The 25,948-nt window shown below is 43.3% G+C and overlaps 2 protein-coding genes across 5 annotated transcripts in view; one reads left to right on the top strand and one right to left on the bottom strand.

Moving 5' to 3' along the window:
* Window positions 1-25,948, bottom strand: part of TRAF3IP3 (TRAF3 interacting protein 3) — a 290,160-nt gene that overhangs the window by 201,972 nt on the left and 62,240 nt on the right. The gene's annotated exons all lie outside the window — the stretch shown is intronic.
* Window positions 20,298-25,948, top strand: part of HSD11B1 (hydroxysteroid 11-beta dehydrogenase 1) — a 43,994-nt gene continuing 38,343 nt past the window's right edge. Inside the window, exon 1 of the mRNA XM_073667076.1 lies at window positions 20,298-20,503. Coding sequence (XP_073523177.1) covers window positions 20,419-20,503 — 85 coding nt within the window. The 5' untranslated portion in view covers window positions 20,298-20,418. The remainder of the gene's footprint in view (window positions 20,504-25,948) is intronic.

Raw genomic sequence — 25,948 nt, 5'->3', positions numbered from 1 at the left:
ATCACTCCAAAAACACTATCCCCAGAGTGAAAAATGGTGGTGGCAGCATCATGCTGTGGGGATCTTTTTTGGCAGCAGAAACAGGGAAAATGTTGAAGGGGAAGATGGATGATGCGAAATACAGGCATATTCTTGAGCAAAACCTGTTTCAGTCTATCAGTAATTTGAGACTGGGACAGAGGTTCACCTGCCAACAAGACAATGACCCAAAGCATACTGGTAAAGCAACACTTGAGTGGTTTAAGGGGAAACCTGTAAATGTTTGGAGTGGACTAGTCAAAGCTTATACCTTAATCAAATTGAGAATCTGTGGTCAGACTTGAATATTGCTGTTCTCCAGAGAAAACCATCTAACTTGAAGGAGCTGGAGCAGTTTTGCCTTGAGGAATGGGCAAAAATCCCAGTGGCAAGATGTGGAAAGCTCATAGAGACTAATCCAAAGCGACTTGCAGCTGTATTTGCCCCAAAAGGAGGCTCTACAAAGTACTGACTTTAGGGGGATGGATAGTTATGCAAAATGAAGTTTTCAGTTATTTTGCCCTATTTGGTGTTTGCTTCACAATGAAAAGAAGACCAAATGTTCACAGTTGTAGACATGTTCTTAACTTTTTTACATGAACTGACATACTTAATTCAAATAACATCAGTAGAAATGTCTCTGCTATTGCAAAGCATTTTATTATTGAGCACAATTGTGACATGTCTTCTTTGCAAGTTTTAGGTATTGAAAAACTTTTTCCACATGCAAGAGGTGGAGATATAAAGCAAAAATTATTGACAAAAGAAGCATATTGGATATTTAATCTGGATTCAAGAAGCCCAAAGGGTTTTAATCTGAAGAGAGAAACCATGTATCACTATTGACTGTTTTCATGCACCTGTTGCTTAATGTGGTAATTATGTCATGTGATTTGTTCCAACTGTTTTCATTGGCACATTTTTAGTATTTTAGAAAATCCTTTTCATTGTGTAGCTATGCAGTGATAAAGAACGCAAGTGAGAGTTCGAAACGCGTCTTGCTCCTCTACCCTGTGTATGCAACCTTTGTAATTTTTGCAAGTTTTCAATGGACGAAAAATAAAGAAAGAATTGTTTTACCAGATGCTGGAACAACTATCCCTTTTTTTTTTTTGGAGCATATTCTGGTGTGGATCCACCTGGTTCCATGCAAGCTGGATTATAAGTACTGGGTGAGCTGGCTTTCCTTTTACTATATGTGAATTTGTTTGATTCTTAGCCTTGACTCCCCGGTCCACAATTAAAAAAGTCCATTATGTTTAAAACACGGGAAGAAAAGCAGCCAGTGTTTTTGATGATAATGAAAGTACTCCAACAAGCTCTGACTTCTCTGATGCGGTTAAAAACCTGGAGAAACTGATGCTAGAAGAGCTGAAGTTATGGTGGGATTCAATAACTTTACAAAAATATATAAATAAAGATATGATACCGAGGGGTCTCAGACTTAAAAAGATACCAACTAAAGTTTACAATGTGGATTTCATGAATGACTGGAACAGCATTTTGAATATTTGCTCTTTGAATCTCATGAAATTAGTTATAAAATTTGAGAACATACAACTCCAGGTCATCCAGAAAGACAGTGAAATTAAAAAATCTGATTTGATTGAGAATGGGTTTCAGAAGAAACTAGATGAATCCCTTGTTAAAATTCAGAAATCTGTCACTAAACTTAAAGATAATATCATGCAAATAAAAAAACGCAAATTTCAAAGGGACACATTAGATTACTCTCTGAATCATGTGTATGATTGGAGTCGTAATATAAGTGGTGATCGTACTCCTAAATCCATTCTTAAAAAGAAGAAAAGGAATCAGAAAAATAAAGAAAACATGGACACATCTAAAACTAGACCATTTTCGGTCAGTTTTTCAGAATCCAACATCTCAGAAATCTCAACTCAATCTGAAACTGAAAGCACTGGTGATGCCATTCCCATAACAAAGGTTGCAAAAAACGTAAAAGACGGGGCGGGAGGAAACACAAGCGGAACGCACACCATGACTACAAGAGACAAGAAATAATTAATGCAACGTCAAGTGTATTGAATTTATCTTCTCGTGATTTTTCTAATGAACAACTTATTTTGCTGTCAAGAGGCCTTAGTTTTATACCTGAAAAAAATTTTGACCTGTTTGGGACAATCATGGATATTAACCGCTTTATAAGAAATCTTACGGTTAAAAAACATTTTGCTGGTGAAGAAGATGAGGTTTCTGAACAGGATGAAAATGTCTGTGACAACTTTTATCGAGGATTGGATTTTTCTGAACAGATTGCTATACTGAATTTGGAAGAACTAAGAGGAAATTCATCTGAAGATGCTTTAAAGTTGGACAACATTAAAATAAAAAATCCTTACTTTTATCCTGTCAACTCAAGGGTTGATTGTATAGAGCGGTTTCAGGAGGTTTTAGAGAGGGAATTGAGTAGTTTAAGCTTAAAAGTTAATAAAAAATAACCCCCCTAAAAACCTGAGTCCAGATTTAGTTAAAGCATTCAATGAATTAAAATCCATGAAAGACATCACAGTAAAAAGGGCTGTCAAAGGTGGCAAGATAGTTGTTTTAGACACTGAAACTTATAAGACGCAGATTTTGAAGCTTTTATCTGATGAAAAGACATATTCCCGCTTAAAATTTAATCCAACAAAAAAATTTAGTGAGCAAATCAACATCTTAATAGCGGAGGGTGTAAAATTGGGCATATTAACAAAAAAAAATCAGTGAATATTAAATATCATTGAATCCTGTAACACCTACAATGCATGCTCTGCCAAAGATACATAAAGATATCCTTCCACCCCCAATGCGACCAATAATCAATGGAATTGGATCATGTAATGAACGTCTCGGTGAGTGGTTAGATTCGATCTTACAACCTTTGGTACAGCGCGTGCCGGGATATATCAAAGACACTAAGGATATTTTAGATCAGTTGTCAAACAAAAGATGGTCATCAGGTTACACCTGGATAGGCTGTGATGTTAATTCTTTATATACTTCTATACCATGTTATGTAGCTATGGAAGCATTGAGATTCCATTTGGAAAAGTACAGTCCGTATCCTGATGTAATGCAAGAATATATATTAGATGTGACCAATTTTTTATTAAATCATAATTATTTTGTTTTTGACAGAATTTTTTATTTACAGATCCAAGGTGTCTCAATGGGTGCTCGTTTCTCACCTTCTTTGGCAAATCTCACTATGTCATATTGGGAACATTGTTTTTTTGTATTCAGACAGTAATCCTCATATCCCTAATTTGTCCTGGTATGGTAGATTTATTGATGATATGATATTCATCTGGCAAGGAAATTAATCTGCCATTCCAGGATTTGTTACATTTTTGAATGACAATTCATTTAATTTGCGGTTTACTGTTTCTTATAGTTCAAAAGTTTTGGTGTTCTTAGATTTGATTCTTACGGGCATTCCAGGTGAAATTGTATCCACTGCTATTCATCGCCAACCATCTGCAGGTAATTCCATCATGCATTTTTCTAGTAGTCAACCACAGCATGTAGCTAAAGCCATACCAGTAGGTGAGTTCACAAGAATTGTCAGAAATCGCTTTGATCCCATAATAAACCAACGGGGTTATCCCCAATGGGTATTGGACAGGGGGGTAAAAAAAATTATTTCTGACAAAAAATGGATTTATCTATTTCGTCCTAAAACAAAAGTAAAAAATTATTTTTTGAAAAGTAAACCTGTCATCTTTATGCAATATAGTGCACAATTTTCAGAAATAAAAAAATTGTTTACTAAACATCTACCAATAGATTATCCTGCTATATTTGGTTAAGTATTTAATTAACTCACCCCTAAGTGACGACTGGAACCTCTTCTCTTTGGTGCTACGTAATATGTAAGGGGGTATGGATGATGTTTTACTCACAACTGCTTTTCCAGGTTTGCGTGAGTCTTGAGACCAGTTGACTCTTTGTGAAGATACATTTTGTAACGAATTAATCGCTGCAGTGAGTTGTTCCGAAAACAGATGTATATTATACTGCATGTCTCCTCAAAGTGTGAAATTCATCACTAACTCAAGCAGTCTTGAGTCTTGCTGTATAAATCACATAGTTTAAACTGAGACTGCTGTGTATACATCACATAGAGGAGACACAGCCTGTGGTATACATAAAAAAGAGACATTGAGATTGCTGTTCACGTATATCACATAGGAGACATTGGGGCTGTTGTATATACATCACATAGGAGATATTGGGACGGCTGTATTTAACAAAAGATAGACTGCAGTTTGTGAAAATGTGCTTGAGTAAGCACAAATCCTTCTAGGAAAGTGTCTTGTGGACAGATGAGACCAATACAGAGTTTTTGGTAAAGCACATCATTCTACTGTTTACTGAAAATGGAATGATGAAGAAAATAACACAGTAGAGTCAAAAATGGTGGAGGGTCAAAGATGTTTTGGTTTTGTTTTGCTGCCTCTGTGTCACGGGTGTGTTGCCACGAAGATCGTCACGAGTACACAGCCTGACTTCTCGCAGCTGACTTGTTGGTGCTTTGTGTTTTTTCGGCAGTGAAGGAGTTAATTCTCTCTCTCTGGGCTAGCTGAGGTCCAGCCTCGCCCAGCTGCAATCAATGCTTCTTTAGTGAGACTCCTTCATATTCCTGCAGGTCTGTTTGGGAGGTGTCGGTGAAAGCTTTTCATTCAGACTTACAGAGCGGATCGTGGTGTTTGGAGTTGCTGAGATAAGTGTATTTGGAAGTGTTTTTTCCCTTTCCTCGCTTTATCATTTATCTCCTTTCCCGTTGGTGTTCCCTCTGTTGTAGTTGTGTAGAAGTTGTATGCAAGGTGGTTTTGGTTTTTCCCTTGTACTGTCTCGTTCGTCTAAATACTGTGTGTGGGCATATTATTTCTGGTTCCCAATTGTTGTGATCGGGGTCCTTCTCAGGACTAGATTACTGAGGTGCAGGGATCCTCAGGAGGTAGGGGTTACGCTGGCGGCCTGGACCTCTGTACCTTTAACAGTACCTCCAGGTTGAGGGATTAGTCAGGGCCCCAGCTTAGGGTCAGCTTAGGCCCCCTACCTCCAGTATTCTGTGACAGTGTGACATTTTCACCGACCAACTTAGTTTTTCTCCAGCTACCATGGATCCAGTAGCCGGTCTAGCTCGGCAGTTGCAGAGTTTGTCCATGGGGCTGGCGGACGTTAGGTCCAAGGTTTTGCATCCTCTGGAGCAAGCCGGACCAGAACCTAAAGTAGCTCTCCCTGACAGGTTCACTGGGGGGCGGGACAAGTTTTTTGTTTTCCGGGAGGCATGCAAATTGTACTTTCGGCTGCGGCCTCGGTTATCGGGCAGCGAAGAACAAAGGGTGGGAATTGTCATCTCGCTCCTACAAGGGGACCCACAATCTTGGGCGTTCTCTCTTCCCCCAAGCTCCCCGGTTCTCCAGTCAGTGGATAGGTTTTTCGCTGCTCTGGGACTCGTATATGATGACCCAGATCGGATCTCCCTTGCTGAGTCTAAGTTACGTAGGATTCAGCAGGGAGATCGTCCGGCGGAGGAATTCTGTTCGGAGTTCCGTAGGTGGGCCACGGACACCCAGTGGAATGACCCGGCTCTTAGGAGCCAGTTTTGTCATGGTTTATCCGACAAATTACAGGATGTGTTGGCACAGTATGACTCTCCCGCGTCACTGGAAGCCGCTATGGCCCTTGCCATTCGCGTTGACAGACGGCTTCGGGAGAGGTGCGGGATAACTCTACCCCCTGTAATGTCTCCACCTCCTACAAGGTCCCCTCATATGGTGGTTCCCCTGGTCAGTCCGGAGGAGCCTATGCAATTAGGAGGGACATCATTTCGGGGAAGGGGACCGGTGGAGCGCCATAAGACAGGAAGGTGTTTCCTCTGCGGGAAAAAGGGACATTTTATTGGGGGGTGTCCATCCCGTCCCTTGCAGAGTAAAGAGTCGTCGAAAAAACTGTTGATCCCAGGTTGTGTGGTGGACGGCAATCTGGGAGTAGGTATTTCGTCCCTAGGTTCGTCTCAGTTTCTCGTACCGGCGGAGGTGGTGGTGGGTGCGAGAACTGAGAGGATATCTGTTCTTCTGGATAGTGGGGCCGGGGCTAATCTGGTTGATGCTCGGTTTGCCCGGGTTCAAGGTATGCGATTGAGTGAGTTGGCTAAACCCATCCCCATATTCTCGATCGATGCCAGGCCTCTCGGTCAGGGAAGTTTTTTGCAAGCTGTGCATGGCGTAAAACTTCAAGTGGGGGCAATACATAAAGAACTGTTGTCTTGCTACGTGTTGGAGGGTCTTCCCACTCCTATAGTGTTGGGCCTTCCTTGGTTAGCTAAGCATAACCCGGTTATTAATTGGCAAACCAGAGAGATAAGCCAATGGAGTAAATTCTGTAATAAAAACTGCATGAACACGGTCATCGGTGCGGTTACTCCTTGGGTCTTACCTCCATTTCTGGCGGACTTTGAGGATGTATTCTCGGAGAATGGGTGTCAGGAACTACCTCCTCATCGCGAGTATGACTGTTCTGTAAAACTGCTCCCTGAGGCCAAGTTACCTAAAGCTAGGTTGTATAACCTTTCTGGTCCTGAGAGGCAGGCCATGAAGGATTATATTTCTGAAAGTCTGGCTAAGGGGCATATTAGACCTTCATCTTCACCGGTGGCCGCGGGGTTCTTCTTTGTTAAGAAGAAAGATGGAGGCCTACGCCCTTGCCTGGATTTCCGTGAACTTAATCGGATTACGGTCCGAGATCCGTATCCGCTCCCACTTATTCCCGATCTCTTTAATCAGATCGTGGGCGCCAAATGGTTCTCTAAGTTGGATCTCAGGGGGGCGTACAATCTGATTAGGATGAAGGAGGGGGATGAGTGGAAGACGGCTTTTAACACTCCGGAGGGGCATTATGAGAACCTTGTCATGCCATTCGGTCTGACTAATGCCCCGGCGGTGTTTCAACACTTTGTTAATGATATTTTTCGCCACCTGGTGGGACAGTTTGTTGTCATATATCTGGATGATATCTTAATTTACTCGCCGGATCTGGTGTCTCATCAGGAGCACGTTAGACAGGTGTTACAGATCTTGCGGGATAATAAACTGTATGCCAAGTGGGAAAAGTGTGTGTTCGCCGTACAGGAACTCCAGTTTTTAGGCTTCCTGGTTTCAGCGTCCGGTTTTCGTATGGACCCTGGGAAAGTGCGGGCAGTTCTTGAGTGGGATCGGCCGGAGAATCTTAAGGCACTACAACGTTTCCTGGGGTTTGCTAACTATTACCGGAAGTTCATTCGTAATTTCTCGTCCATGGTTAAGCCTCTCACAGACATGACTAAAAAGGGGACGGATTTTTCTAGGTGGTCTGACAAGGCTTGTCAAGCATTCTCCTCCTTGAAAAAATGTTTTGCCTCGGCACCCATACTCATTAAACCTGATGCGTCTCAGCCATTCTTTGTAGAGGTAGACGCTTCCGAGGTAGGGGTGGGAGCAGTATTGTCACAGGGTTCGTCCCCTGGTAAGTGGCATCCGTGCGCCTTTTTCTCTAAAAAATTGTCGTCCGCTGAGAGGAATTACGATGTCGGCAATAGGGAACTCTTGGCCATTAAGTTAGCTTTTGAGGAGTGGCGCCATTTTTTGGAGGGGGCAGTTCATCCGGTCACCGTCATCACCGATCACAAGAACCTGCTATATCTGGAGTCCGCTAAACGTCTGAATCCCAGACAAGCTAGGTGGTCATTGTTTTTTACCAGGTTTAATTTCGTCGTTACATATCGTCCTGGGTCTAAAAATGTAAAGGCGGATGCCTTATCTCGTAGTTTCCCTGGGGCCGGGAATACGGACGACCCGATTCCTATTCTTCAGGAGGGGGTGGTGGTTTCGGCAGTATGCTCTGAGCTGGAGGAGGAGATATTGGAGGCTCAGGGGGACGCCCCTGTTGGACCTCCGGGGAGACTGTTCGTTCCAGATCAGTTGCGACAAAAGGTGATCGAGGCACACCATAACTCAGTTTTTGCAGGACACCCGGGGAGTAAAGCAACTGTGGATCTCCTCTCGCGTCGGTTTTGGTGGCCTAACTTGCATAAAGAGGTGGTAACTTTTGTCGCGTCCTGTGGGGTTTGTGCGCGCTCTAAGACCTCACATACCCATCCGTCTGGGGCCCTTTTACCTTTGAAGATCCCGGAGCGTCCTTGGACTCATCTGTCTATGGACTTTATTACGGACCTCCCTCCGTCTTCGGGTAAAACGGTCATACTCGTTGTAGTGGACAGGTTCAGCAAGATGGCACATTTTATCGCTCTTCCGGCTCTCCCTAATGCTAAAACTCTTGCGCAGGTGTTCATTGGGGAGATTGTGAGGCTTCACGGGGTACCCTCCGAGGTGGTGTCTGATCGGGGGTCTCAGTTTGTGTCCAAGTTCTGGAAGGCGTTTTGTGCACGGCGGGGGATGCATTTGTCATTCTCGTCGGCTTTTCATCCTCAGACCAATGGTCAGACGGAACGTATGAACCAGAGCTTGGAGACATATCTTCGGTGTTTTGTGTCAGAGAACCAGGAGGACTGGGCTTCTTTCCTACCTCTGGCAGAGTTTGCTCTCAATAATAGGCGGAGCGAGTCCACTGGTAAGTCCCCGTTTTTTGGGGCATATGGTTTTCACCCCCAGTTTTGTACTTTCAGTAGGGGGGGCTCTTCGGGGGTTCCGGAGGAGGAACGATTTTCCTCATCTCTCGCTTCAGTATGGAGAGGGGTGCTGAAGAATCTGAATACTATGGGGAACCGATACAAACGTATGGCTGATAGGAGGAGAGTGTCTGGTCCGGACCTAAGTGTGAACGATCAGGTATGGTTGTCTACCAGGAATATTAAACTTAAGGTTCCCTCCTGGAAACTGGGTCCCAGGTTCATCGGGCCGTACAGAATCAGTTCTATTATTAATCCGGTGGCATTCCGTCTTGACCTCCCCCCTACGTTTAAAATTCACAACGTGTTTCACAGATCATTGCTTAAGAGGTATGTGGCGCCGGTGGTACCGTCACTTTTACCTCCCCCTCCTGTGGTTGTCAATGGTAACTTGGAGTTCCAGGTATCGAGGGTCATTGATTCACGCTTTAATCGCCGGTCCCTTCAGTACTTGGTTCATTGGAAGGGGTATGGTCCTGAGGAGAGGATGTGGGTTCCTGCGTCGGATATTAACGCAGACCGATTAGTTCGGGCCTTCCACACGACTCACCCGAATAAACCTGGCCCTGAGGGTCCGGAGGCCCCTCGTAGAAGGGGGGGTACTGTCACGGGTGTGTTGCCACGAAGATCGTCACGAGTACACAGCCTGACTTCTCGCAGCTGACTTGTTGGTGCTTTGTGTTTTTTCGGCAGTGAAGGAGTTAATTCTCTCTCTCTGGGCTAGCTGAGGTCCAGCCTCGCCCAGCTGCAATCAATGCTTCTTTAGTGAGACTCCTTCATATTCCTGCAGGTCTGTTTGGGAGGTGTCGGTGAAAGCTTTTCATTCAGACTTACAGAGCGGATCGTGGTGTTTGGAGTTGCTGAGATAAGTGTATTTGGAAGTGTTTTTTCCCTTTCCTCGCTTTATCATTTATCTCCTTTCCCGTTGGTGTTCCCTCTGTTGTAGTTGTGTAGAAGTTGTATGCAAGGTGGTTTTGGTTTTTCCCTTGTACTGTCTCGTTCGTCTAAATACTGTGTGTGGGCATATTATTTCTGGTTCCCAATTGTTGTGATCGGGGTCCTTCTCAGGACTAGATTACTGAGGTGCAGGGATCCTCAGGAGGTAGGGGTTACGCTGGCGGCCTGGACCTCTGTACCTTTAACAGTACCTCCAGGTTGAGGGATTAGTCAGGGCCCCAGCTTAGGGTCAGCTTAGGCCCCCTACCTCCAGTATTCTGTGACAGTGTGACACTCTGGTGCTGGGGGTCTTCAGTGTGTGGAAGCCATCATGAAATCTGAAGTTTACCAAAGGATTGTGGAATGTAGTGCCCAGTGTGAGAAATCTGGATTAGCATCCTAGGTCCAGCAGGACATGGAACCCAAACATACTTCAAGAAGCACTCAGAAATGGATGGAGGCAATGCGCTGGAGACTTCTGAAGTGGCCGGCAATGAGCCCAGATCCAAAGCCCACTGAACACATGTGAAGACATCGGAAAATTGCTGTTGGGAGAAGGCACCATTTAAATATCAGAGACCAGGAGCAGTTTGCAAAAGAAGAGTACCGTATATTCCGGCGTATAAGACGACCTGGTGTATAAGACGACCCCCCTACTTTCCTGTTAAAATATAGAGTTTAGGATATATTCACCGTATAAGACTACCCCTTTTCCAACGCATACCAAACACCGGTAAAAATTAAAAAAAAACAGATTTGAATTTAACATGGTCCTTTTTTAATTTAAATTCTTATGACATGCAGGTATATAGCAGGAAAACTGTCACTCATAAACATATTAAAATAGGGGGGACCCCACGTCATTTTTTGGGGGGGTCCCCCATTCTAATAGCTAGTAAAGGCTAGGTATTCAGCTGGGGGCTGATATTAGTAGCCTGGGAAGCTCCGTGGGTATTACCCCCTTCCCAGACTTCAAACATCTGCCCCAGCCGTCTGCTTAACCTCCGCTAGAGACTATAATGATGGGGGATCCCACGCCAATTTTCTTTTTAAAAAATCCTTTATTTTAACACTAAATGACAATTGAGGGGTTAATAAAGATGCAGTCCCTAAATTATTATTAATTTTGTAATTAATTTTTCCCAAAAATGTTGACGTGGGCTTCGCCATATTTTTGTGTCCAGCCAGGTACAGCAGGCAGGAACGGGCTGCCCCCAACCACCAGCTGCCTATTTGTACCTGGCCGGACACAACAATATAGGGAAGCCCTTTTTTTTAAATTATTTCATGAAATAATTTAAAAAAAAAAGACGTGGGGCTTCGCCCTATTTTTGTGTCCAGCCAGGTACAACTAGGCAGCTGGGGGCTGGAATCTGCAGCGCAGGGAGGCCCAAGCTTTCTGGGCCCCCCCCCCCCGCTGCAAATTGCAGTCCGCAGCCACCCCGGAAAATGGCGCGTTCATAGAAGCGCCATCTTCTGGCGCTGTACCCAACTCATCCAGGGCCCTGGTGCGGTGGCTCACTGGGTAATAAAGGGGTTAAGGCCAGCTTGGCATTATCAGCTGGCCCTAAGCCCGAAATTCATGGGGTCACGCCAATATTAGACATGACCGCCATGAATTTCTAGTAAAGTAATTAAAAAAAACACAAACACCCAGAATAAAGTCCTTTAATTGAAATAAAGACACAATCCTTTATTGTTCTAAATTAAACCATACTTACCGTCACACCCATTCCAGCTGAAGCCAACGATCTCCTGCAATAAAAGTAAAATAATAAAGCAACCTCATCCTTACCTCTCCATGGTTCCCAGGACCGGTCCAGCTCTGCTACATTCACATGACAGGCTGCACCGCAGCAGAACGCTGCCGTTCAGCTTGCCATGCGGCAGACACTGAGAAGCGCAGGCATGCTTGTGCTCCTCAGTGTCTGACTGTGACGGCATCCAGATGAGCCGAGATCATGTCCAATGAACTCGGCTCACCTCATGCACGTCACTGACAGCGTGGGAAAATTCTCCTGCTCCCCGCATGCGCAGTAGAAGTTTCCCACGCTGTCAGTGACGGACGTCCAGGAGGTGAGCTGAGTTCATTGTCGGCTCATCTGGATGCCGTCACAGCGAGACACTGAGGAGCGCAAGCATGCCTGCGCTTCTCAGTGTCTGCGGGATGACAGGCTGGATGGCAGCGTTCTGCTGCGGTCCAGCCTGTCATCTCGATGTAGCAGAGCTGGAGCTGTCGTGGGAACCATGGAAAGGTAAGGATGAGGTTGCTTTATTATTTTTCTTTTATTGCAGGAGATCGTTGGCTTCAGCTGGAATGGGCGTGATGGTAAGTATGGTTTCATTTAGAACAATAAAGAATTGTGTCTTTATTTCAATTAAAGGACTTTATTCTGGGTGTTTGTGTTTTTTTTAACTTTGACTATGGGGTTAGTAATGGGGGTGTCTTATAGACGCCTCTCCATTACTAACCTGGGCTTGATGTCAGCTGGCATTATAAGCTGACATCAACCCCAGCCCTATTACCCCCTGCCACCGCACCAGGGCAGCGTGGAAGAGCGAGGCTAAGTGCCAGAATTGGCGCATCCTATGAATGCGCCATTTCTGGGGCGGCTGACGGCTGGTGTTTCTAGCCTGGGAGGGGGCCAATATTCATGGCACCCTTCCTGGGCTATTAATATCAGCCCCCAGCTGTCTGCCTAGCCTTTGCTAGCTATTAAATTAGGGGGGACCCCACGTCATTTTTTTGGGGGGTCCCCCATTTTAATAGCTAGTAAAGGCTATGTATTCAGCTGGGGGCTGATATTAGTAGCCTGGGAAGCTCCGTGGGTATTACCCCCTTCCCAGGCTTCAAACATCTGCCCCAGCTGTCTGCTTAACCTCCGCTAGAGACTAAAATTAAGGGGAACCCCACGCCAATTTTTTTTTAAATAAATCCGTTATTTTAACACTAGATGACAAGTACAGTAACCAGCACTATCACTGTACTTCATATATATGTGACTGACATGTTTCTATCTATCTAATCTATGTGTGATGCTCTATTCTGTCTGTTATAAATTGTCGGGTACCGCTGCTGAATTGCCGGCCGGCTTTTTTAAAGAGACGGTGCATGAAAACACTATTATTTGTTTTAATAAATCCTTTACACTAAATGACAAGTACAGTAAGCAATACTGTCACTGTACTTCATATGTATGTGACTGACATGTTTCTATCTATCTAATCTATGTGTGAAGCTCTATTCTTTCTATTCTAAATTGTCGGGTGCCGGCTTATGCCGCTGCTGAATTGCCGGCTTTTCATATATTGTCACAGAAGCGATGCGAACTTCCCTGCTCCGGACACAGCGCAGCGCTTCTGTGACAAGTGAAAGCTGTCGGCACAGAAGCCCTGCGCTGTGGACGGAGCTGGGAATACGCAGCGATGTGTCAGTTTCAGCACAGAAGCGCTGACTGTCTGGACCTACCGCCGCCGTATTTTAACTCCCTCCACCTTATATTAACTCCGACATGGCAGGGATACGGCCACGGCAGCTTATTAACACCCCCAGAGTATCCCCGCATGTCAATTTCTGAAAGTTCAAAAGCATTACCGGCGTATAAGACGACCCCAGACTAGACAGAAGATTTTTCAGTCTTCAAAAGTCGTCTTATACGCCGGAATATACGGTACTTCAAAATTCCAAGAAACTTAATGATGGTTATAGGAAGCAATTTACAGCAGTTATTTATTATCAAGGGCGTGCAACCAAATATTAACCCCTTTACCACCTTGGGTTTTTCCTTTTTCGTTTTTTTTGCTCCCCTTTTTCCTAGAGACATAACTTTTTTATTTTTCGGTCAATATAGCTATATGAAAGCTTGTTTTTTGCAGGACGAGTTGTACTTTTGAACAACACCATTGGTTTTACCATATCATGTACTGCATAAAGGGGAAAAAAATCAAAATGCAGTGAAATTGCAAAAAAAAGTGCAATTCCACGATTGTCTTTTTTTTTTTTTTTACTATGATCACTAAATGCTAAAACTGACCTGCCATTACGAATTCGTAGATACTAAACATGTATAGGTTCTTTTTTATTTAAGTGGTGAAAAAAAATCCAAAATTTGTAAAAAAAAAATAAAAAAAAATTGCCATTTTCCAAGACCCGTAGTGTCTCCATTTTTCGGGATCTGAGCTCAGGTGAGAGCTTATTTTTTGCATGCCGAGCTGATGTTTTATTGATACCATTTTGGTGTAGACATGATCTTTTGATTGCCTGTTATTGCAGTTTATTGCAATGTTGCGGAGACCAAAAAAAATGTAATTCCGGAGTTTTGATTTTTTTTTTCATTATGCCGTTTACCGATCGGATGAATTCTTTTTATATATTGATAGATCGGGTGATTCTGAACTCAGGGATAACAAATGTGTGTATATTTGATTTTTTTTTAATTGTTTTACTTTGAATGGGGCAAAATGGGGGTGATTTGAACTGTTATATATTTTTAAAAACATTTTTTTTTTTACTTTCCACTGGCTTCAATAGTCTACATGGGAAACTAGAAGCTGTGATCATCCGATCGCCTGTGCTACACACAGCAGAGCTTCACCCTTGTTGTGTGTAGCAAAAATAATCACTTGCTATGAGAGTTGACCGCTGGACGGCGAGTCGGCGCTCAAAGCATCCTGGCAATGACAACCGCAGGGGTCTCCGGCAGATCCCAGGTTGCTTGACAGAGGCGTTTAACATGTTAACAGCCGCGGCTGCCCGCATGAAGTGCAGAGATACGACCTTGGATGTACTCATACATCCAAGGTCGTAAAGGGGTTAACTTGAGGGTGCTAATAATTTTGGCAAATCATTTCTGGATTTTAGTAAAATTATGTCTGGAGTGATTTCTATATTGCCCACACTTGTTACTTGCCAAAGGTGAGTTTGAATGAGCATCACATGCTTGAAACAAAGTTGTTTACCCACATTTTTGGAAAGGTGCCAACAATTGTGTCCTGACCATTATTGGGGTTAGTGTGAAATTATGTCCAGTTTGCCTTTTTTTCTGTTTTTTTGTGTTGTTCCAATACGCACAAAGGAAATAAACATGTGTATAACAAAATATGTGTAATTGCAATAATTTTCTGGGAGAAATACTTCATGTTCTGGAACAATTTCAAGGATGCCAACACTTTCGGCCATGACTGTATAAGATAGGAGAGACTGAGACTGCTGTGTATATATCACATAGGAGACACTAGGAGGCACTAGGGCTTGTATACATATATCACATAGGAGACACTGGGGCTGGTGTGTCTATATATACAGTTGAAACCAGAAGTTTACATACACTATATAAAAAGACACATATGCATGTTTTTCTCAATATCTGACATGAAATCAGAATAAACCTTTCCCATTTTAGGTCAATTAGAATAACCGTAATTTTTAATATTTGCCAAATGCCAGAATAATGAGAGAGAGTTTAAGGTATTTTTATTACTTACTGCAAATTCAAAAGTTTACATACATTTTATTAGTATTTGGTACCATTGCCCTTAAACTGAATGACTTGGGTTAAATGTTTGGGATATCCTTCCACAAGCTTCTGACAATAGTTGGTTGGAATTTGGGCCCATTCCTCTAAACAAAAGTGCTTGTAGGTCGCCTTGCTCGCATTCGCCTTTTTAGCTTTGTCCATGAATTTTCAATTGGGTTGAGATCAGGGCTTTGTAATGGCCACTCCAAAACTTTGACTTTGTTATCCTTAAGCCACTTTGTTACCATTTTGGCAGTATGCTTCGGGTCATTGTCCATTTGGAAGACCCATTTCCGCCCAAGCTTTAACTTCCTGGCTGATGTCTTGAGTTGCTTCAGTATTGCCACATAATCTTCTTTTCTCATGATGCCATCTATTTTGTGAAGTGCACCAGTCCATCCTGCAGTAAAACAACCCCACAACATGATGCTGCCATCCCCCGTGTTTCACAGTTGGGATGGTGTTCTTAGGCTTCAAAGCTTCTCCCTTTTCCCTTCAAATGTAACGATGGTCATTATGCCCAAAAAGTTCAATTTTAGTTTCATCAGACCACAGAAAATGTTTCCAAAAATTATGGTCTTTGTTCCTGTGTGCATTTGCAAACATTAATCTGGCTTTTTTGTTTGTTTCGTTTGGAGTAAAGGCTTCTTCCTGGGAGAGTGGCCGTTCAACCCATGCTGATAAAGTAATCATTTCACTTTGGTTATTGACACAATCTTAGCAGCTCCCGCCATCATTTTCAAGAGCTCTTTTGCTTTAGTACTTGGGTTGATATGCACATGTCGGACCAAGGGGCGCTACAGCTTTATTCCTCAGCTACGCATTTTCATAGTGCTGAGGCATAAGTATCCTTAACTTCCATCCTGAGAATGCGTTACTGCGGTCTTTAAGGGGTTAAAGAGAACTTGTCACCAGAAATAACACTGTTAACCTGCAGATAAGTGGTTAATTTAATCCTAAACCTAATTCTAACACAACCCTAACCCAACCCTAACCCTAATCCAAACCCTAACACAACCCTAACCCTAACACAATCCTAATCCTAACACAACCCTAATTCTAACCATAACCCTAACACAACCCTAACCCTAATACAATCCTAACCCTAATACAACCCTAACCCTAACACAACCCTAACCCTAATCCCAACCCTAACAAAACCCTAACCCTAACACAACCCTAACCCTAATCCCAACCCTACCTCCAAAGAATGGAAAAAAATATATATTTTTTTAGAATTTTTATCTAACTAAGGATGGGACAAAAATTTTATTTTTTTTCTTTTGATCACTGTGATAGGGTTTATCACAGTGATCAAAAGGAACCAATAGGGAAAATTCCTTATTGTTGCCGGGCACCGGCCGGCAGACCTCGTGGGTGTACTGCGCATGTGCCCGCAATTTTTTTTTTACAGAAAGATGACAAAGGGCCGGGGGACAGCGGAGGTACCGGGAGGGCTCGAGGGGCTTCATTTCTCTCTCCGCTGACATATATATCATGTCATAGAAGAGAGAAATCATTGCAACTGCGGGCACACTTTTTTTTTTTCGTGATCGCCGCTATTCAGTGAATAGCGGCGATCACGTGATCTAGGACCAGAAAAACCGGCCCTTATTATATGCACTTAGATAGCTATAACTAGAACCAGGCTATGTGTTCACTGGTCAGTTAGCTGGGGGAAGCTGAGCAGAGTGAGTTGTGTTGGAGCTAAAGAGAGACAAGCCAGAGTCTCTCTGAAAAGAGACTGCACAGGCAGTGTGCACCAAACTGCAAGTATCACTGGTTGCCATAGATGATAGCTGTTTTTGTTGTGCCCAAACTGATACTATCTCAGCCGTTTCTGAATAGACAGGGTCTATATTGTTTAATTAGTGTCTGAACAAAGCTAGGGATTTTATATTTCTGGTCTTGTTCTCGTTACTGTGCAAACAGTGGAAATAAACACTAGTCCATGTGTAATATAAAAACCCTGTGGCTTTGTGTTCCAAGCGGCTACCCAACAGAGTTAACCCCTACAATATATATACGTTTTGTGAGACAGTGAGGGGAATCATATGTGAAGGCCGTTATGTATCCCCCAGAAGCATACTGGACCGCTGGAGTGCATTGTAATCACAGCCACAGCTGTGGTTACCATGCAAAGTAAAAGTAATTATGGACTGGGTCAAGTTACTTGACCAAGTCAGTTTAGTAAAACCTGTATTAGGTTTTTATTTTTGGAGAGATCTGTAGGATGGTAGTGGGATGGATCTCTCCCTTCAGTCCGGCTCTTACAAATGGCCCATGGCTACAGTTTTTATTTAAACCTGCAGTTAAGGTTTGGGTGTCAGTTTTGTGTTGGGAGATCACATGTAGCATAGCTGTATGCAGGGCCAGCGTCAGCACCCAGCAAGTGCCGGGCTCTGAGCAGGCCTGGGGGCCCACTCGCGGTTTGGCACCCCGCCGGACTATGGACGGAGGAAATCGGTGCCAGCGCCCGCCCTCCTTGCCCGCTTGCTCAGGGCCCCGGCAGCCGGATACTTAACTCTCCCCGTGCCTCCGCAGATCTGCTGTCTTCCTGCTGTACGCTCCCTGTGATGTCTCAAGTCAGAGGGTGCGGTGACGTCTTTCCACCGCGCCCTCCCCTAAGCCGTCACAGGCAGCGCAGAGCGGGAAGATGCCGGCGACGCTGGAGTCCGAACCTGAGCAGCGGCCGCAGGTGAGGAGGAGTGAGGTATTTGATTTTTATTTTTTTTTAATGTATGGAGGCATGGGGCATTATATGGGGGGGTGACATCCTGCATGGGGCATTATAAAGAGGGGGGATGACATCCTGCATGGGGCATTTTAAAGAGAGGGGGGTGATATCCTGCATGGGGCATTATATGGTGGGGGAAAGGGACATCCTGCATGGGGCATTATAAAGAGGGGGGATGACATCCTGCATGGGGCATTTTAAAGAGAGGGGGGTGATATCCTGCATGGGGCATTATATGGTGGGGGAAAGGGACATCCTGCATGGGGCATTATATGGGGGGGGAGGGGACATCCTGCATGGGGCATTATATAGGGGGGTGACATCCTGCATGGGGCATTACATGGGGGGGTGACATCCTGCATGGGGCATTATAAAGAGGGGGTGTGACATCCAGCATGGGGCATTTTAAAGAGAGGGGGGTGATATCCAGCATGGGGCATTATATGATGGGGGAAAGGGACATCCTGCATGTGGCAAGGCACATCATGCATGGGGCGTTATATGGGGGGAAGGGACATCGTGCATGGGGCATTATATGGGGGGGGAGAAGTGATATCCTGCATGGGGCATTATATGGGGGGGAGTGACATCCTGCATGGGACATTATATGGGGGGTGACATCCTGCATGGGACATTATATGGGGGGGTGACATTCTGCATGTGGCATTATGTGGGGGGAACAGCCTGCATGGAGCATTATATGGGGGCCAGTATGCTGTATGGAGCGTTATAAGGGGACCAGTATCCTGTACAGAGCGTTATATGGGGGCCAGTATCCTATATGGAGCATTTTATGGGGACCAGTATTCTGTATGGAGCATTTTATGGGGGCCAGCATACAGTGTGGAGCGATTTGCCGGTTTCTGAGCTATTGTGGAATTTACAACAGATATCACTCATGTAATGTAAGAAGTGAAATCTCCGGCATTGTACTATATATATATTTCTCTGAGGTATCTGTGCATCATGAATTGTGGTATATGTTAAAGGGACACAGGAATACAGGCATGGAGCAAGTACTAGAAGCACTGGAGGCCGCAGGCAGACCGGACACAGGAATACAGGCATGGAGCAAGTACTAGAAGCACTGGAGGCCACAGGCAGACCGGACACAGGAATACAGGCATGGAGCAAGTACTAGAAGCACTGAAGGTGGCAGGCAGACCGGACACAGTAATACAGGCATGGAGCAGGTACTAGTAGAAGCACTGGAGGCTGGGTCTTATCCTGGTGCTCTAGGCCAGATAAGCAAGAAAAAACCTGCCCACAGGCCCGCCCTGAAGCACAAGTATGTTCCTCATCATACAGACAGCCAGACACAGAGACAGATAGGGGTGGGCCTGTGGGCAGGTCTTATTTTGCTGATCTGGCCTAGAGCACCAGGATAAGACCCTGCCTACAGTCCTGCCCCGGAGCATGGGCATATAATTAACTCAAAACTGCAAACACTGATTACACAAGAACCACAAGATGGATTTTTTCACCTCAGGTATCATATTAATCAGTGCAGCAGCCCCATTGTGAAATTGTGAAATTTGCAGTGAAAATCCACTTAATAAATTAATTTTGCTACAAATCAATTTCCTCGCAGTGTGACAGAGTCACTGGTGATATATGTGAGGGGAGATATGTTTCACTGCAGCTACTAGCTTCAGTGAACTAAACTTACAAATTTCTTCCAGCATGTTATGTGTTGGGGGTTAAACCACCATTTTAAAATGGAGTGTTTATTTTGTGAATGGCATTGAGAAGGGTGGGAAGTCATTCACCATATCTCCACCTCAGGGTGTGGCTCGACAAGTTAAATGTTCAGTCACTGTTTTTTTTTCTCTGTGAGTTTGGAGGAGGAAGTCTCCAGACTGAGTGGAACTTCAGCTCAGGAGGAGCTGAAGTGTGCTGCAACTTAAGCGGGCGAATTCCGCATACATATGGACTGTGCAATCGTTTATGTTTTGTTTGACTGTTATGCCAGCAAGGCTGCGTTTATTTTATGCAATCTGCAGTGCTTTATGCCGTTGTAAATAAACCTGCAGACGAAAACGTTCCTGTGTCTACTTCTGGAAGCAGCCGAGTGAGTTGTCCTACCACAGCAGCATATTGATGCAATCTGATAAAATCTCATACACTTTGCCAGTAAGGTAATACAGTAAGACGCACTTTTCTAAGAGGGGGATGTATCCTGACAAATTTTCATTGTATCTGCCCCTTGTGACCATATTCTAAGGATCTGCATAAAATAAATTGTAGTCATAAAAGGGGCATACAAAAGGATTTGTCTATTATCCAATATAATACTGCTCAAAATTTGAAAAAGTCAAAGCTTTTCATCAGAAAAAATACACGTCACCATCATGCTGTGGAAAGCCAGGAAAGCATTGTGTTACAGATAACAGAATCTTGCCTTTGGACCTGCCTTTCCTCATATACATTGACGTCAGACCCATCCACACTCCACCCTGGATCAGAATCAAAACTGCAGCACATGCAGTGCTCTGTGAATGCATGCTTCTCTACATTAAGTTTCCAGACATAATATCATGGGATTCTTGAACAAAGCACTGATGTTCCTGATCGGGATCCTTTTGGCTGTTTACTTTTACTCTGGGAAAGAATTTAAACCAGGTACGTATATTGTGTTTCTGTACAGCTTGTTGCGAGCCTATAGAGGCTTATATAGTGACTTATCTATGGCTTATCTATGCCCTATTAAACAATGGTGGGTTCTGATTATTTACTGAGACTTCTTAAAGTATGATCGCATAATGTTTTACCCAGGCAAGTGTAAATGACAAGGTTCTCAAGTTAAAACCACTTCAGGAAATGCCGGCGATTTTTTTTTTCTGAAGCATTTTTTTGCCCGTTTTTTTGGGTGCTGCCTGTAGAGGTTTGAAAATAAATTTTTGTTGGTGTTTTTGTACATTTTTAGGGCACTTTTTTTGTTACTTTTTGGGGGGCAATGTGCAAGTTCTTTAAGTCCATTAAGCAGTGAATGATCAAAAAAATACCCATGCATTTAAGGCTAAGTGCCCACGATGCAGAAATGCAGCTGATTTTTTCTGCATCTCCCTGGCAGGAAAAACGCATGCGGATTTCTACATGCGTTTTTCCTGCCAGGTAGAAGCATTTGTCAAGCGTTTTTGCATGCATTTCTGCATGTGGGTTATCAAGCGCTTTTCCAAGCGATTTTAGCTTCACTTGGAAAAGTGATTGACAACTTGGTCACACTATATAAATCCATGCAACCGTTCTTTTCTCCGGTGCGTCCGGTCTCTTGAACGGCTCGCGGTGGTATAAAAGGACCTTCCATGATGTCATTTAGTCATGAGACCGGTCACGCGACCGCCGACGTCAGCGGTTGCGTGACCTGTCACATGATTAAATGACGTCATGGAAGGTCCTTTTACACCATCGCGAGCCGCCGGGGAGCCAGGACGCACCGTACAGAATGGGGCCCATCAGAAGGTGAGTATAATGTATATTTTTTATTTTAAATTCTATTTTTTAACAGGTATTACGGTACTCGGATCTGGATGAGAGTCTCCTCTTCTCCAGACCCGGGTACCATCCGCACACTGAATTTCTTAATATCCGCATGTGCACATGTGGTGATGCGGATATTAAGCGATTCAATGCAAGTCAATGGCAGCAATTACGCCGCGTGTCCGCAAAATTAATGGACATGCTGCGGATTTTTACGCAATGATAATCCACAGCGTAAAATTCCTGAAGAATAGTCCTATCATTACTTTTAACCACTTGCCACTTTTGGAAACTTGAAGAGGTTAAAAGCCTTCAAAAACCTGAACATTTGAACAAAAAATCATTTTTACATAGAAAATAATAGGGAGATTTTTTGAGCGTTTTCTGTGCACTTTTTTGGGCACTTTTTTAAGTGGGCTGGCTCAAAAAACACAATTGAAAAAACCCTTCATATGAACATACACCTAAAAGCATGCTGCAAGTCTTTACATATAAATAGCAGAAAATATAAAAAGAGACACTGTAATATGAAAAACATTACACTTTTCTTCCAACATCTATGATCTTTTTTTTCAGACAGTTTAGGGACAAACCCTCAATAGGTAACACCCAGATGTCAATTTATTCATACATTTTTAGGAAGAATAACAGAGGAATGATACAACACAGAATGAAAAGTCAATATGTTCCAAAACTATCATGGGGGCACAAGTATTTACAAAAACAGATGCATCAGTAGAGATGTGTGTGGTATCATCTCTACAATTAGTTTGGAATGAATAGTGATCCATAATATGCCTGTTCAGGAACAATGCTGTCTACATGTACCTGGGTGCAGCCTGGATCTCTAGCATTTTTCAACCTTTAGCCACAAGATAATTTGTCTCTTATGTCACTAGTCATCACTTACTGCATTTTATGACTGTTTATAATACAATAGTGTAAAGACACTATATAAAAAGATACATATGCATGAATTCAGAATAAACCTTTCCTGTTTTAGGTCAATTAGGTTTACCATAATTTTTAATATTTGCCAAATGCCAGAATAATGAGAGAGAGAGAATGTTTTAAGACATTTTTATTACTTACTGCAAAGTCAAAAGTTTACATACACTAAGATTACTATGCCTTTAAACAATTCTGTACTGCCCATATGATGATGTCATGTGTTTGAAAGCTTCTGATAGTTTATTTGGCAACATCTGAGTTAATTAGAGACACACCTGTGGATGTATTTTAATGCACACCTGAAACACACTCCCTCTTTGTGTAGAATAATGGGAAAGTCTAAAGAAATCAGCCAAGATATCAGGAAGAGAATTGTGGACTTGCACAAGTCTGGCTCATCCTTGGGTTCAATTTCAAGACACCTGTAGGTGCCTCGTTCATCTGTATGAACAATTTTATGCAAGTACAAACAAGATGGGAATGTCCAGCCATCATGCCGCTCAGGAAGGAGACGGGTTCTGTGTCCCAGAGATGAACGTGCTTTGGTCCGACATGTGCATATCAACCCAAGGACAAAAGCAAAAGACCTTGTGAAGATGATGGTGGAAGCTGGTAAGATTGTGTCAATATCCACTGTATCAACATGGGCTGAAAGGCCACTCTGCCAGGAAGAAGCCATTACTCCAAAAGAAACATAAAAAAAGCCAGATTAATGTTTGCAAATGCACACAGGAACGAAGACCTTAATTTTTGGAGACATGTGCTGTGGCCTAATGAAAGTAAAGTTGAACTTTTTGGGCATAATGACCATCGTTACGTTTGGAGGAAAAAGGGAGCAGCTTGGAAGCCTAAGGACACCATCCCAACTGTGAAACATGGGGGTGGCAGCACAGGTTGTGGGGTTGTTTTGCTGCAGGAGGGACTGGTGCACTTCACAAAATAGATGGCATCTTGAGAAAAGAAGATTATGTGGCAATACTGAAGCAACATCTCAAGACATCAGCCAGAACGTTAAAGCCTGGGCGGAAATGGGTCTTCCAAATGGACAATGACCTGGAGCATACTGCCAAAATGGTAACAAAGTGGCTTAAGGATAACAAAGTCAATGTTTTGGAGTGGCCATCACAAAGCCCTGATCTCAATCCTATTGAAGATTTATGGGCAAAGTTGAAAGGGCAGGTGAGAGCAAGGTGACCTACAAACCTGGATCAGTTACACCAGTTTTGTCAGGAGGAATGGGCCCAAATTCCGACCAACTATTGTGAGAAGCTTTTGGAAGGATATCCCAAACGTTTGACCCAAGTCATTCAGTTTAAGCGCAATGGTACCAAATACTAACGAAATGTATGTAAACTTTTGACTTTGCAGTAAGTAATAAAAATGCCTTAAAACATTCTCTCTCTCTTATGGCATGTTTTATAATCTATATATTTTATCATAATTATAAAGTATTTATTCAGCTTTATTTGCAGTCTGACTGAACACACTAGGTGGCTTTGCCTATTACTAGTACACTCATTAGCCACTCGAACAACCACACCCATCAGCCACTGGAGCACTATTAATGTAGAAGCACTGTATATTACCTATACACAGTATTTTAGTACGTTAAGCTACTAGTCCAATTTTGCTATACCATATTCTGTACATTTAGCACAACACAGTCACCCCACTGGTGTTTGTGAGATTCATGTAATTTCCAGGAGCTACTTACGGGCACTTTGTTCTAGTATTCTATTTTATGCTTAATATTTGAGCGCGGCAGTGTGCTTTGTTTGATCTTTTTCATTATCACTATTTTGACAGGCTAGTTGATTCTGTTATCCTTATAGGGGGCGCTAGTGTGTCTTATTCATTTTTAAATGCTATTAAAGACTTGCAATAATTGGGGGCCCCATTGGACTTTTTATATTGGGATCATGAACATCATGTTATGCCAACGTCTGCTGCACTTCCTTCAACAGTACGGTCTCACTTGCGCTGCCACCTCTCTTTTGCCTAACTGGCCTCAACATTCCACTGCCAGCATCCTATGCTTACACAGGCTTCTATACCTCATGCTTCTGGGGGTCACTCTCCTCACTTCCAGGCACACTTCTGCAGCTAACTGTCTAACACCTAAGCAGTTTGGTGCCTTTATGAAGTGACTTTTCCCCTTACGGTCTCAGGTGGCAAACTCTCCTTTATCCTTACAGATGGGCTGGTCTCCTTCCACCCAGGACACACAGAGACTTCACACTCATGGGACACGTGTCCTCTTGTCTCTATCTAACCCTGAGGAGAGTCTAGTCTGTCTCCCATATTACCACAGAAAACCGATTCACAAGAAAGATAAATAGGTGTGTACTAATAAAGAATTTTACAAAAAAAAAGGTTCTACACTTGTACAAAAATAAAATATATTATTTATTAGATATGTTTAAAACATATATTCCATCAAGTTAAAAAAACATATGTATGCATACCAGGGCAATATCAACCACATGAGGGAACATATAGGGGTAGGGGTATAATAGAAAATAAGATCATGTGGTCAATAAATAAAAATTCATGACTCTCCCCTTAGGACATGATCACTTCAAACATAATCTAATAAGTATACGATCATTAAAGTGTATATTCATGAGTAAATATCTAAACATGATTGTAAATAGGGTGATATAATAAACAGCTAGTTACCCCAACCAACAGCAAAGATGACTGTGCCCCGATGCGCGTTTTGCACTCTGCTTTCTCAAGTTACTATGTCAGCTGTACAGCTCCTCAGTGTCTGACACTGACTGGCAGTAAAACAGAGCCATTAAACCTCCTCTAACACTCACCTCATGGTACATCTGTGGCAGCCACCCCATTAGTTTGGTAGGCATAATGACTGTAGCTCTGACAGCTTGGCAAAACCCACACTGGCTTCTAAACATTCAGAATCCCAGAGTACAATCCCGTACACATCATAAAAAGCATATAGCATAAGTAAATTAAGAACGGAGTATAGAATATTTTGGTCTGTTCAACACGGTGGACAACAAGACCCAACTCAAAAGGGAACATTCCCACCAACAATCCCATAGGAGTCTAAAATGTTGACAGCCCACTTTACTTGTATGGCTAGGTTCAGACTGGGTATTTCATGGTCCAGACCCGGACTGACCACAGGTTTCACAATCCGAGCACTGTGGTTTATATATGGACTGTGGCCTAAGGGGTAACGTCTCTCCTTGTGGAGAGTGACACACCGGCTCTGGCATGTGTAAGGTAAGGAAGCTTATTCGCCGTGCAATGCTCCTCAGGGAAATTTAATATGCAAACTGCCTCTTCAGAGAAAAAGAGGACTTGTACTCTATAGCGCCACCTACTGGAAGCAGCAATCCTACAAGTCACAATCAACCTTTTAACGAGTCGTGCAATATGACTTAGGATAAGAGCCAAATAAGAATCTCAATTTGCAGACACGGTGTTTCGGGCTGTTGGCCCTCGTCAGTGCAAAGTACGAGAACTGATTTGGCTAGGTGAGAGGCTCTGGACTGAGGTCAAAGGGGTAGCGTTTCTCCTTATGGAGAGTGACACACCAGCTCTGACATATTAAATTTCCCAGAGGAGCATTGCACGACGGATAAGACTCCTTACCTTGGCATGCCA

Source organism: Phyllobates terribilis, unplaced genomic scaffold (assembly GCF_046119375.1).
Source record: "Phyllobates terribilis strain yellow unplaced genomic scaffold, ASM4611937v1 Scaffold_2__4_contigs__length_985480577, whole genome shotgun sequence".
NCBI classification, from domain to species: Eukaryota; Metazoa; Chordata; class Amphibia; order Anura; family Dendrobatidae; genus Phyllobates; species Phyllobates terribilis.
This window is presented reverse-complemented; position numbering and strand designations above follow the sequence as displayed.